Source organism: Physella acuta, unplaced genomic scaffold (genome assembly GCF_028476545.2).
Source record: "Physella acuta isolate Inbredline_101_S28 unplaced genomic scaffold, ASM2847654v3 ptg000222l, whole genome shotgun sequence".
NCBI lineage: Eukaryota > Metazoa > Mollusca > Gastropoda > Physidae > Physella > Physella acuta.
This window is the reverse complement of record NW_026731741.1, coordinates 277,680-291,494: the sequence shown is the minus strand read 5'-3', so window position 1 is coordinate 291,494 and position 13,815 is coordinate 277,680. Positions and strand designations below refer to the sequence as shown.

The window sequence follows — 13,815 nt, the reverse complement described above, 5'->3', positions numbered from 1 at the left end:
TTCGACATTTCGGCAAATTAATAAAAAGTGTATCAGATTAGGGATAATTGTATACAATTGTTTAACTTAAGCTCCACAATCCTGTGTGTACAGATAAAACTTAAGCTCTACAATCCTGTGTAGACATGTAACTTAAGCTCCACAATTCTGTGTGTAGACATGTAACTTAAGCTCCATAATCCTGTGTACACATGTAACTTAAGCTCCATAGTTCTGTGTGTAGACATGTAACTTAAGCCCCACAATCCTGTGTGTACAGATAAAACTTAAGCTCTACAATCCTGTGTAGACATGTACCTTAAGCTCCACAATTCTGTGTGTAGACATGTAACTTAAGCTCCACAATTCTGTGTGTAGACATGTAACTTAAGCTCCATAATCCTGTGTACACATGTAACTTAAGCTCCACAGTTCTGTGTGTAGACATGTAACTTAAGCTCCATAATCATGTGTACACATGTAACTTAAGCTCCACAATTCTGTGTGTAGACATGTAACTTAAGCTCCACAATTCTGTGTGTAGACATGTAACTTAAGCTCCATAATCCTGTGTACACATGTAACTTAAGCCCCACAATCCTGTGTGTCGACATGTAACTCAAGCTCTACAATCCTGTGTACTCATGTAACTTAAGCTCCACAAACCTGTGTGTATCCATGTAACTTAAGCTCCACAATCCTGTGTACACATGTAACTTAAGCTCCACAATCCTGTGTACACATGTAACTTAAGCCCCCTTATATTAGAAAGTTTTCCTAGGGAATCCCCTACTCTGTAGACATGCGCCTCCATCTTTGATCTCCGTGACGCAACATCCGGCTAATGGTCCACCCTGGCGCGTGTCATCTAATTACACTCTCGTGTCCACACCGGCTCGCTGTGACACTCGGACACTCCGCCGTCCACTGCATCCTAATCAGGCCCTGAAATAATCCCGTGACGTCAGCAATCAGTATGCATCGCCCGCCTCTCGGGGCGAGACTGGGCATCTCGTGAGACCCTACGAGACTTGTGTCAAGTCTGCATGTCGAGACCTATGGCGAGACCTATGAACAATGTCAACAAGTTGACTCCGATGAAGACATGATTCTACCGGAAGTCACACTACAACAACATCTAAAGCTAATACTAGAATATGAATCATTATTATTAGATTCATTAGAAATATTAGTAAAGGCTATATATTTTTTTTAAAACGTACGTGACGAGATGTACTTTCATGTGTCAGATATTTCAAGAACAGCCGGGGTATTTTAATTTAGAACTATAGATACTACCACTCAGAGTCAAATAACAATTACTGTATTCAGTGGCGAAGCGAGGTCGGGTGTCACCCGATGCGGCACTTAATGGTGTCATCCCCCAGAGGCGGAACGACACTTCCCGGGGACAAACTTTCAATTTTCGATTTGCACACCCCCCTTCAAACTTTCGATTAGCACCCCCCTCCTCAAACTTTCGATTTGCAACCCCCCCCCCCCCCCTCAAACTTTCGATTTGCACCTCTTAAAATACTATTTAACACTCGAATTAATCACTTAATTAAGTGGAATTATCATTTTTCTCAATATATTTTGCTATTCTTTGCCTTGGTGTCACCCCCCTAAATGGTGTCACCCGGTCCGCACCCCCCCCCCCCCCCCCGCTACGCCCCTGACTGTATTTGTTTATACTGTTATCAACAGCAATTATTTTATTTCGGTAAGAGAATATCAGCTTCAAGTACGTCCGTTCAACTGGGGACTGGCCAGTCGAATAAAGACATTGACATTGTAAAATGAGAAGTGGCTGAAGTGGGGGTGGGCTTTCTAAAAGTCACGCTCATGTCCATTCTTGTAGTGCTATCGATGACCGGCCTGTTGGTGTGGTACTCACCAAGAGACTGCACGTGTGGACTAAAGACCTGTAATTTGAGTCCAGAGGGCTTTGTACTCTGTGACCCCAGTCTCACTGATTGTCTTTATTTCTGGAGATTCACAAACAACAGTACATCTGCCATTGTCTTCATTTCGTGATCTTTAATTTAAATACAAAAGTATATTTTATTATTCTATTGATACCCTTAGCTTTAAATTTAGAAGTATTTTTATAATTAATTAGGGACGTTGTGGTCGGGTGTTAGAGCTCTCGACTAGTAACCTGAAAGTGTCGAGTTTGGATTTCGGTCCAGACTTGAGTCCGCCCAGCTCATTTTAGTACCTGACGACAGTATAAACTATATGCGGGTGGACATAGTGCTGACCACACCATCCCTTCACATCCCGAGGTCAAGAAACATGAACCCTACTTTATCTTCTCTAAGAATCGTTAGGTCTGAAATAGGAAATTTTCTTTATATACCTGACCAATCATTGTTATAATTTTCGGAGCTTTTAATACAACACGGTATTGACCTTAAAATGTATACATAATTTTTTCATTTTCTTCATTTCCCAAGCTTCAAACACCCAAGCATATCTATCAATGTCTTTTTGTGAATGTGCTATTTTTATCACCATTATCTTAATCCTACATACACACCCCCTCCCCAAACTCCTTCCCACTCCCACCCTAATCCCTCTCAATTCCCTCTTAGCAACACCCTCCCATAATCTAATCCGCTTGTTCTCAAACTATAATCCTCCATTAGCTTATGTTATATCTCAATCCTAATCTCCATGCACCCTTTAACCGACTCCCCCACCCCCCTCTTATATCCACACCCACCCCTCACAAAATCCTGCCCATGTTTACTCTCCATAAAGTCGCTTCACCTCTCTGTATCGCGATATATTTTCTGGAGTTCCCAGATTTTTTGGAGACATAAGTGAGATGATTGATGCGTGTCATGTGCTCCTTTTACATCACGTGATCAACGTTGTAAGATTTGGCCGTCCGTAATTTGGATGGTGTGGTGTTTGTATAGATTTGGCCGTCTATTTATATGGTTGTGTTGAGCGTATCCAGATTTGGCCATAGTTTACTGTGCCTAAGGTCTCAACCACACATACGTGGCTCCACTATCTATCTCTTCACCACACAGATGTGGTTCACAGACGTGGCTACACCACACAGATGTGGCTACACCACACAGACGTGGATACACCACACAGACGTGGCTACACCACACAGATGTGGCTACACCACACAGACGTGGCTACACCACACAGACGTGGCTACACCACACATATAGTTCCACCACACAGATGTGGCTACACCACACAGATGTGGCTACACCACACAGACGTGGCTACACCACACATACGTGGCTACACCACACAGACGTGGCTACACCACACATATAGTTCCACCACACAGACGTGGCTACACCACACAGACGTGGCTACACCACACAGACGTGGCTACACCACACAGGCGTGGCTACACCAAACATGTAGTTCCACCACACAGATGTGGCTACACCACACAGACGTGGCTACACCACACAGACGTGGCTACACTACACAGACGTGGCTACACCACACATATAGTTCCACCACACAGATGTGGCTACACCACACAGACGTGGCTACACCACACAGACGTGGCTACACCACACAGGCGTGGCTACACCACACATATAGTTCCACCACACAGATGTTGCTACACCACACAGACGTGGCTACACCACACAGACGTGGCTACACCACACAGACGTGGCTACACTACACAGACGTGGCTACACCACACAGACGTGGCTACACCACACAGACGTGGCTACACCACACAGACGTGGCTACACCAAACATGTAGTTCCACCTCACAGATGTGGCTACACCACACAGATTTGGCTACACCACACAGACGTGGCTACACCACACAGACGTGGCTACACCACACAGACGTGGCTACACCAAACATGTAGTTCCACCTCACAGATGTGGCTACACCACACAGATTTGGCTACACCACACAGACGTGGCTACACCAAACATGTAGTTCCACCTCACAGATGTGGCTACACCACACAGATTTGGCTACACCACACAAACATGGCCCCACCACGCAGATGTGGCTACACCACACAGATGTTGCTACACCATGCAGACGAGGATACACCACATAAACATGGCCCCACCACACAGATGTGGCTCACAGACGAGGCTACATCACACATGCATGGCCCCACCACACAAATATGGCTACACCACCCACACAGACGTAGCCCACCACACAGACATGGCCCAACCAAACAGACGTGGCTCCACCAACATCTTTACATCTCCCTGGCACCTCCACAGAAGTCTCCAACCCCAGACTACCCCCATATACGTCTAGCAGACGCTAAGCTACCCGGACATGCCCGTGCATAAGGCCAGTTCCGCCTTCACGCCTGTTAAATTCAAATGTATTCATACGCCGTTAGCCAGGCGTCTAACTTCCTGCTAGTCACGTGCTTCTTTCAACAGCCTGCCATTGGTGGGATCACCGCGTGACGTTGGTGAACTCTGATGTCACGTCTCAGTGCGTCATGTAAACACTTTGACGTCAGGAAAAAATAATCTGAAAGCAACGATCAAGGTTTATTTTTCCACCCGGCAATACAGCATGGTTCGTGTATGTGTCATGGCGTCCTTATAAAAGTACTTCCGGTAGTTTCTCTCTCTCATCATCCACCATTTAACGCTACTAGTCAGATTGCGACAAGTGGTATACAAATGCTAGCGAGAATTGGTAATCTAAAGTAATTTAATTTAACCCGATGTACTTTTATTACCATTTAAATGAGTCAGTTTTACTGGGAATATCTTTTTTTTTTCCCGCTATAGTTCAACTCAAGTAATGAGTTAAATTTCGTTGACTGTGGAAGATATATTTGAAAGTTGTGAATGAAAGTTTGAAAATATTTAGTGCTTGATCGACAGCCAACATAATGTAGGACTGCTTACAGTGAAACTACATCAATAACATCAAAAAATTATTTGAACGACTATTTACGCGATTCTACATTGATGTGATTGATAAATTTGTACTTTTATCTAGCGTAATATCCAGCAAATTTTGTAGAAAGATGAACTCATTTTAGTTAGTGTTCATACACATTTTAGATCGAGTATCCTAAAAAAAATTGATACAGCACAATTTTAATCAGACAAGATAAGACTATTCCAACAGCTTTAGCATGGCAATCCAGATAAGTATAATTGAAAATGGACGTTACAAATATATTCTGACCATTTATACAACCATAGTCTGGCTATCCAGAAAACCATAAACACAACTACCGTATGAGAATCTACACAACCAATATTTGGACTATCTACAAAATCTAGTTTGACTATCAACACAACTACATTTTGACTATCGACCACAACGATAGTTTGGCTAATCACACAAATATAATTTGACTATTCACACAATTATAGCTTGACTATCCACAACCATATTTTGACTATCTACACAACTATAATTTTTCTATACTATTCACACGACCATACATTGACTATCTACACAACTATAGTTTGAGTATTCACACAACCATAGTCTGACTATGTACACAACTATATTTTGACTATCTACACAACTATAGTTTGACTATTCATGCAAATATTGTTTGACTGTTCACACAACTATAGTTTGACTATTCACACAACTATAGTTTGACTATTCACACAACTATAGTTTGACTATTCACACAACCGTAGTTTGATTATCTACACAACTATAATTTGACTATCTACACAACTATAGTTTGATTATCTACACAACTATACTTTGACTATTCACCAAACTATAGTTTGACTATCCACACGACACGAGTACAACGTCGTGTCTATTGATCGCTCGCGGACATTATTCTAAAATGGCCGTAAAATTGAATTTATTGGAAGAAGCTGTGAGAATAATTGCAGATCTTTCTCTACTAAATCAAGTCTCGTGCAGGGGGTATCTCGCGGGACGAGACTTGACACGAGATAGATACACAATTAGGTCGCATGTCTGCCTCCATTTTATGAAATAGATACATCTCATTGTACAAGACGGAAACGTGGTTCGGAAGAAAAATGTGTATGTATTGCAAGTTTTACTCCATCTATTGGCTGGAAATTTAGGCGAGTGTATGTAGGGTTATCGATACATGCAAGATACATCGAAAAATGATTGAAATAAATGTTAAAACTACAGATAAGACTCCTTACCCTAATGGACCATTGGATGAATGTCTATTGAAAAAACAAGCACAATGCCTAGACAGTGCGGTGACAATTGTCAGATTTTCCCGTGTATCAGACCCCTCTCTCCAGGGTCAGATGTAGCCCGTGTATCAGACCCCTCTCTCCAAGGTCAGATGTAGCCCGTGTATCAGACCCCTCTCTCCAGGGTCAGATGTTTCCCGTGTATCAGACCCCTCTCTCCAGGGTCAGATGTTTCCCGTGTATCAGACCCCTCTCTCCAGGGTCAGATGTAGCCCGTGTATCAGACCCCTCTCTCCAGGGTCAGATGTAGCCCGTGTATCAGACCCCTCTCTCCAGGGTCAGATGTAGCCCGTGTATCAGACCCCTCTCTCCAGAGTCAGATGTAGCCCGTGTATCAGACCCCTCTCTCCAGAGTCAGATGTAGCCCGTGTATCAGACCCCTCTCTCCAGGGTCAGATGTAGCCCGTGTATCAGACCCCTCTCTCCAGGGTCAGATGTAGCCCGTGTATCAGACCCCTCTCTCAAGGGTCAGATGTTTCCCGTGTATCAGACCCCTCTCTCCAGGGTCAGATGTTTCCCGTGTATCAGACCCCTCTCTCCAGGGTCAGATGTAGCCCGTGTATCAGACCCCTCTCTCCAGAGTCAGATGTAGCCCGTGTATCAGACCCCTCTCTCCAGGGTCAGATGTAGCCCGTGTATCAGACCCCTCTCTCCAGAGTCAGATGTAGCCCGTGTATCAGACCCCTCTCTCCAGAGTCAGATGTAGCCCGTGTATCAGACCCCTCTCTCCAGAGTCAGATGTAGCCCGTGTATCAGACCCCTCTCTCCAGAGTCAGATGTTGCCCGTGTATCAGACCCCTCTCTCCAAGGTCAGATGTAGCCCGTGTATCAGACCCCTCTCTCCAGAGTCAGATGTAGCCCGTGTATCAGACCCCTCTCTCCAGGGTCAGATGTTTCCCGTGTATCAGACCCCTCTCTCCAGGGTCAGATGTTTCCCGTGTATCAGACCCCTCTCTCCAGGGTTAGATGTAGCCCGTGTATCAGACCCCTCTCTCCACAAAGCTGATGAACCCAATAGACAGGAAGTTACTACGTACATTAGAATCAGCAGTATCGCAGGCGCTGACGAATAGTAACCAGAGTTATTAGAAGAAATAGTAACAAAAAATATAAATGCCTAACGATTGTTTGGTTTTTTTTTTAACTGAAGGTAGAAATAACAAAACAAAAACTGTATAACGGAACAAAAAGGAAAAGCAAAATAGCTTTACTTGTGCAGGCATGAAGCAATCAGTTGAAATCAATAGGTAAAAGCTTCATAGAGTCTGTCATATAAAACGCTACATAGTTTATAGATATGAATCAAAATAATTCCTAAATTTCTGAATTATTGTAATTTTCATTTTTATAGTGGTCATTAACTAACGCCAACAATTAAATTTTGCCTCAACAAAAAGGATAAATGTGTCGTAATAAAGGTATCAAAAACTGAGTTTAAGAGATCAAATTATTTGAAATTTGAATGTTGTTTCCCATTTAATGTTGATCTCTCTAATTGTTTTGTGAATACGAGAGATTTAAAGAAAAAAAAGAGAAATATCGTCTTTCGTACGAAATTATCGAAAATGAAAATAACGAATAAAGTAATATAAATTTGTGAAATCAACTCAAACAATGCATTCGTTATTGAATTATATACTCCATTTTAAATTTCCAAAATGCGTTTAGTTTATTCTTCATACGTTACAATAACAACTCAACCTTGATGTTTCCCTTAAAATGTAGTCCCTATTTTAAAATGTGACGAGTGATGTTTCTATTTTCTTTGATGTAATCATTTTTTTTAAACCATCGACTTTTAATGGCGATGGAACATTGCCAACGATATTTGGGACACTTTCTGCCCACGCTGTTCTCTCACCTCCCACCACAAAATAAACAGTAAATCGCACCGCGCTGTTCCAGGCATCGAATTACTCCCACCATTTCTTATGCACTGGTTGCTCTTCCTGCTGCTTCTCTCGCCGGAGACATGTTTCCCCACAAGTAAAGGACTTCCGGAAGCCACAGACGCATGCGCATGCGTAGATCAGAGTACTGACGAGGAAGAAGAAGAGGATAGAGTTCCATGCAAGGAGGAGGTGGGTTTTGAACTCGAGATCGTCCCTCTCGGCCATGAGTTGTTGGATCCTGTCCGCCATTCTCTCGTCTCTCAGGTATTCAGTACACTCGCGTTCCTCCTGCTCGATCTTGGCCAACGACTCGGCTAAAGCATTGGTGTTGGTGTTCAGGGCATCAGCTGGTGAAAGATGGTAGAATGCTAGATTTTAGATGGTGTAATGTTAGGTTTTATTTGGTGGAAGGTGGTGGAAAGTTAGGTTTTAGTTGGTGGAATGTTAGGTTTCAGCTAGTGGAAGGTGGTGGAATGTTAGGTTTTAGTTGGTGGAATGTTAGGTTTCAGCTAGTGGAAGGTGGTGGAACGTTAGGTTTTAGTTGGTGGAATGTTAGGTTTTAGTTGGTGGAAGGTGGTGGAATGTTAGGTTTTAGTTGGTGGAATGTTAGGTTTCAGCTAGTGGAAGGTGGTGGAATGTTAGGTTTTAGTTGGTGGAAGGTGGTGGAATGTTAGGTTTTAGTTGGTGGAAGGTGGTGGAATGTTAGGTTTTAGTTGGTGGAATGTGGTGGAATGTTAGGTTTTAGCTGGTGGAAGGTGGTGGAACGTTAGGTTTTAGTTGGTGGAAGGTGGTGGAATGTTAGGTTTTAGCTGGTGGAAGATGGTGGAATGTTAGGTTTCAGTTGGTGGAAGGTGGTGGAACGTTAGGTTTTAGTTGGTGAAATGTTAGGTTTTAGTTGGTGGAAGATGGTGGAATGTTAGGTTTTAGTTGGTGGAAGGTGGTGGAATGTTAGGTTTTAGTTGGTGGAATGTGGTGGAATGTTAGGTTTTAGTTGGTGGAAGATGGTGGAAAGTTAGGTTTTAGTTGGTGGAAGGTGGTGGAATGTTAGGTTTTAGATACTGGAAGGTGGTGGAATGTTAGGTTTTAGTTGGTGGAAGGTGGTGGAATGTTAGGTTTTAGTTGGTGGAATGTGGTGGAATGTTAGGTTTTAGCTGGTGGAAGATGGTGGAATGTTAGGTTTCAGTTGATTGAAGATGGTGGAATGTTTGGTTTTAGTTGGTGAAAGACAGTGGATTGTTATGTTTTAGCTTGTGGAAGGTGGTGGAATGTTAGGTTTTAGTTGGTGGAAGGTGGTGGAATGTTAGGTTTTAGATAGTGGAAGGTGGTGGAATGTTAGGTTTTAGATACTGGAAGGTGGTGGAATGTTAGGTTTTAGATAGTGGAAGGTGGTGGAATGTTAGGTTTTAGTTGGTGGAAGGTGGTGGAATGTTAGGTTTTAGTTGGTGGAAGGTGGTGGAATGTGAGGTTTTAGATACTGGAAGGTGGTGGAATGTTAGGTTTTAGTCGGTGGAATGTTAGGTTTTAGTTGGTGGAAGGTGGTGGAATGTTAGGTTTTAGATACTGGAAGGTGGTGGAATGTTAGGTTTTAGTTGGTGGAATGTTAGGTTTTAGTTGGTGGAAGGTGGTGGAATGTTAGGTTTTAGATACTGGAAGGTGGTGGAATGTTAGGTTTTAGTTGGTGGAGGGTGGTGGAATGTTAGATTTTAGTTGGTGGAATGTTAGGTTTTAGTTGGTGGAAGATGGTGGAATGTTAGGTTTCAGTTGGTGGAAGATGTAGGAATATTAGGTTTTAGTTGGTGGAAGGTGGTGGAATGTTAGGTTTTAGTTGGTGGAAGGTGGTGGAATGTTAGGTTTTAGCTGGTGGAAGGTGGTGGAATGTTAGGTTTTAGCTGGTGGAAGATGGTGAAATGTTAGGTTTCAGTTGGTGGTAGGTGGTGGAACGTTAGGTTTTAGTTGGTGGAATGTTAGGTTTTAGTTGGTGGAAGATGGTGGAATGTTAGGTTTCAGTTGGTGGAAGATGGTGGAATGTTAGGTTTTAGTTGGTGGAATGTTAGGTTTTAGTTGGTGGAAGGTGGTGTAATGTTAGGTTTTAGTTGGTGGAAGGTGGTGGAATGTTAGGTTTTAGTTGGTGGAATGTTAGGTTTTAGTTGGTGGAAGATGGTGGAATGTTAGGTTTTAGTTGGTGGAATGTTAGGTTTTAGTTGGTGGAAGGTGGTGGAATGTTAGGTTTTAGTTGGTGGAAGGTGGTGGAATGTTAGGTTTTAGTTGGTGGAAGGTGGTGGAATGTTAGGTTTTAGTTGGTGGAAGGTGGTGGAATGTTAGGTTTTAGTTGGTGGAAGGAGGTGGAATGTTAGGTTTTAGATACTGGAAGGTGGTGGAATGTTAGGTTTTAGTTGGTGGAAGGTGGTGGAATGTTAGGTTTTAGTTGGTGGAAGATGGTGGAATGTTAGGTTTTAGTTGGTGGAAGGTGGTGGAATGTTAGGTTTTAGTTGGTGGAAGGTGGTGGAACGTTAGGTTTTAGTTGGTGGAATGTTAGGTTTTAGTTGGTGGAAGGTGGTGGAAAGTTAGGTTTTAGTTGGTGGAAGGTGGTGGAATGTTAGGTTTTAGTTGGTGGAAGGTGGTGGAATGTTTGGTTTTAGTTGGTGGAAGATGGTGGAATGTTAGGTTTTAGTTGGTGGAAGGTGGTGGAATGTTAGGTTTTAGCTGGTGGAAGATGGTGGAATGTTAGGTTTCAGTTGGTGGAAGGTGGTGGAACGTTAGGTTTTAGTTGGTGGAATGTTAGGTTTTAGTTGGTGGAAGATGGTGGAATGTTAGGTTTCAGTTGGTGGAAGGTGGTGGAACGTTAGGTTTTAGTTGGTGGAATGTTAGGTTTTAGTTTGGTGGAAGATGGTGGAATGTTAGGTTTTAGTTGGTGGAAGGTGGTGGAATGTTAGGTTTTAGTTGGTGGAAGATGGTGGAACGTTAGGTTTTAGTTGGTGGAATGTTAGATTTCAGCTAGTGGAAGGTGGTGGAATGTTAGGTTTTAGTTGGTGGAATGTTAGATTTTAGTTGGTGGAAGATGGTGGAATGTTAGGTTTTAGTTGGTGGAATGTTAGATTTTAGTTGGTGGAAGATGGTGGAATGTTAGATATTGTGGAAGATGTTGGAATGTTAGGTTTTAGCTGGTGGAAGATGGTGGAATGTTAGGTTTTAGCTGGTGGAAGATGGTGAAATGTTAGGTTTTAGCTGGTGGAAGATGGTGGAAGTTGGTGGAATGTTAGGTTTTAGCTGGTGGAAGAGGGAATTTTAGCTTTTACATGCGGCTAATTTACATTTCGTAACATTCGAAAATATGTTTTTTCTAATATCTATATATATATATATATATATATATATATATAGAGAGAGAGAGAGAGAGAGAGAGAGAGAGAGAGAGAGAGAGAAAGATTGAAGGGGATAGTTTATGTGTATTTCTAGGAGGTGTACATATGTATACAAGCTTATCCAAAGACTCACGGACACCATCACAGTTCTCTCCACCCGATTTTCCACCAGCTGATTGTGCATCCTCTTCGATCCCCAGTTCAATGCGTATGCTGACGTCATCTCCTGTCTCCTTAGCAGCGGCACTGTGCTCGCGTTTCGGCTCCATTAAAGTGTACTCACAAACAAGAATGTCTCCGCTGGGCTGTGACTCGTCACCTTCTCCCGTAGTTCGAGGTGACAGTGTAAACACCCGGTTAACTGTATCACCTAGAGTACCTTGACGTTCGATTCGCTGGGTGGCGATTAGAGCGATTGCAGACAATTGCATTGTACTCGCCATATGCAGAGGGTTGATGCCGCTGATGGGGCTTACGGTGATTGTAGACGCGAAATTGTGCGAGGCGTCTGCGAATACGGGTTTGGTTGTGGTGAAGTTGCTTTCAGCTTTTTTCGTCAGCGGGGTGTGGCTGAGAGATGTAGTGCTGGTCTTCGAGCAAGCACAGTCTGTTTCGGATTTCTCAACGTCGATCTTGACGCCATCACCGCTTTTTTCGATACTAGATGCGTCGTCTTGAACTAGACGTACACCGTGATCAGCATGGGATGATTTGTATGGACTCATGCGTACATTGACGCTTTTATCCTCTGTAAAATGTCTAAATTTTACTTCATTGACAAGGAGACTTTTGTCAGTTTCATCCTCTTCTTCATCTTCGTTTTCTAGAACCCAAGCACCCTTTACAATAGCGTCCGTAGTGTAATCATTGGCTTCGCTAGGCTCGATACAGTCATAGTACAAGGTGTAATTGCTATCGGTGGGTGGGTCCTCATACTGGCTACTCTCCGCTTCTGGGGTGGGGGGATCTGGGTCCACGGGTTCGTGGGATGGGGTGGTGGGATTGGTTGGGCGAGTCACGTGACGTGGGCTACCGCTTGCCATCCTGACACCATCTGCGTCATTTCCTGAACATCTCCATGCAGACTGCGATGGTGGTTTTTTTTCTTAGCAGAGGTGTTATTGGTGTCCTGAAAAACACAACAGTAGTTTGAGACTATAGTATACATACATGTATATATATATATATATATATATATATATATATATGTATATATATATATATATATATATATATATATATATATATATATATATATATATATATATATATATATATATATATATATACATATATATGTGTGTGTGTAAATATATATATATATATATTTACCCTGACTTTTGTAAAGCCGAATTTGGTTGGTTTATTCAATCAGTCTTCCTGTAAATATTTTAAACCAAGGCACTTGTAAGAGTTCTTTGACACTATTCGTTCCCCTTTGTTAATCCTTTTTTTTTTAAATTAAAATATCACATTGTTCCCATAGTTACGTATAATTTTTACATGACAATATTGAGCATATTTTGTTTAAAATACCATGTGACAAATTTAAAAAATGTATTTTTGAATATTTCAAATCTTAAATGATTCTAACTAATACGACTACAAAAAGAATTATCTCCAAACTTAAGAATTTTTTTTTTAAAACCCGTACATTCAACTTTTTATAATCATATAAATCTAGATCTACGCTTAATACCAGCTAGACTATATCTAAATCTCTAAACTCTAACCAAACATGGTGTCTGTACTCTATTTTTGTAAATATTTAAATGCTTAATCACCTCTTTGATTGGGATTCGATAAGATTTATCAGAACTTTAATTTAAAAAAATAAAAAAAGCAACAGTATTCCTTAAATATGCTACATCAATTTCTTTTAAATAAGCAACACATTAATCAATTACACATTAATTAATTACCGGAATTAAAAAAATATGTTTGGTTGACAAAAACTTTGCTCTGTTTTCTTACTGTCTACATGGAATGGTTTGTTGAAAGAAATATGTCACTTCCGCCATGTTCATAGACGGGCGTAATTCACTATTTCCGGTTGTCAAGAAAGTTGAGAAAATATGGCGTCGAGAGTATTAATACACCATCACCAAAGGCTCGTAATTGTAGTCTTTCTTTGGGCATTAAGGCTATCAAGCAAAGTAAATTTATGTCTCTGAATGAGATGTTGAGTTCGATAGTTGATCTAAATTTATTGACTTTCGCCAGTATTTGATCTCTAGAATGTATGCGACGTGTAAATCGATAAAAAAGTTGAACAAACAAATGTTATTCAAATTTGGAAACAATGGACACTGTTGTTTTTAAAAAGATGCTGGTGGAATTTGTAGAGTAATAATGGTATGAATATTTATGGCATAGAGACGGTA

The 13,815-nt window shown here is 41.7% G+C and overlaps 1 protein-coding gene across 1 annotated transcript; it reads right to left on the bottom strand.

The window, feature by feature from the left end:
* Positions 1-7,831: 7,831 nt before the first annotated feature.
* LOC131937806 (uncharacterized) lies at positions 7,832-13,450 on the bottom strand. The gene is made up of 3 exons (XM_059295450.1): positions 13,354-13,450; positions 11,565-12,560; positions 7,832-8,416 (listed from the first exon to the last, which is right to left on the bottom strand). The coding sequence occupies exons 2-3, from the start codon at positions 12,472-12,474 to the stop codon at positions 8,091-8,093; spliced, it is 1,236 nt and encodes a 411-aa protein (XP_059151433.1). The 5' UTR covers positions 12,475-12,560; positions 13,354-13,450; the 3' UTR covers positions 7,832-8,090.
* Positions 13,451-13,815: the final 365 nt, after the last annotated feature.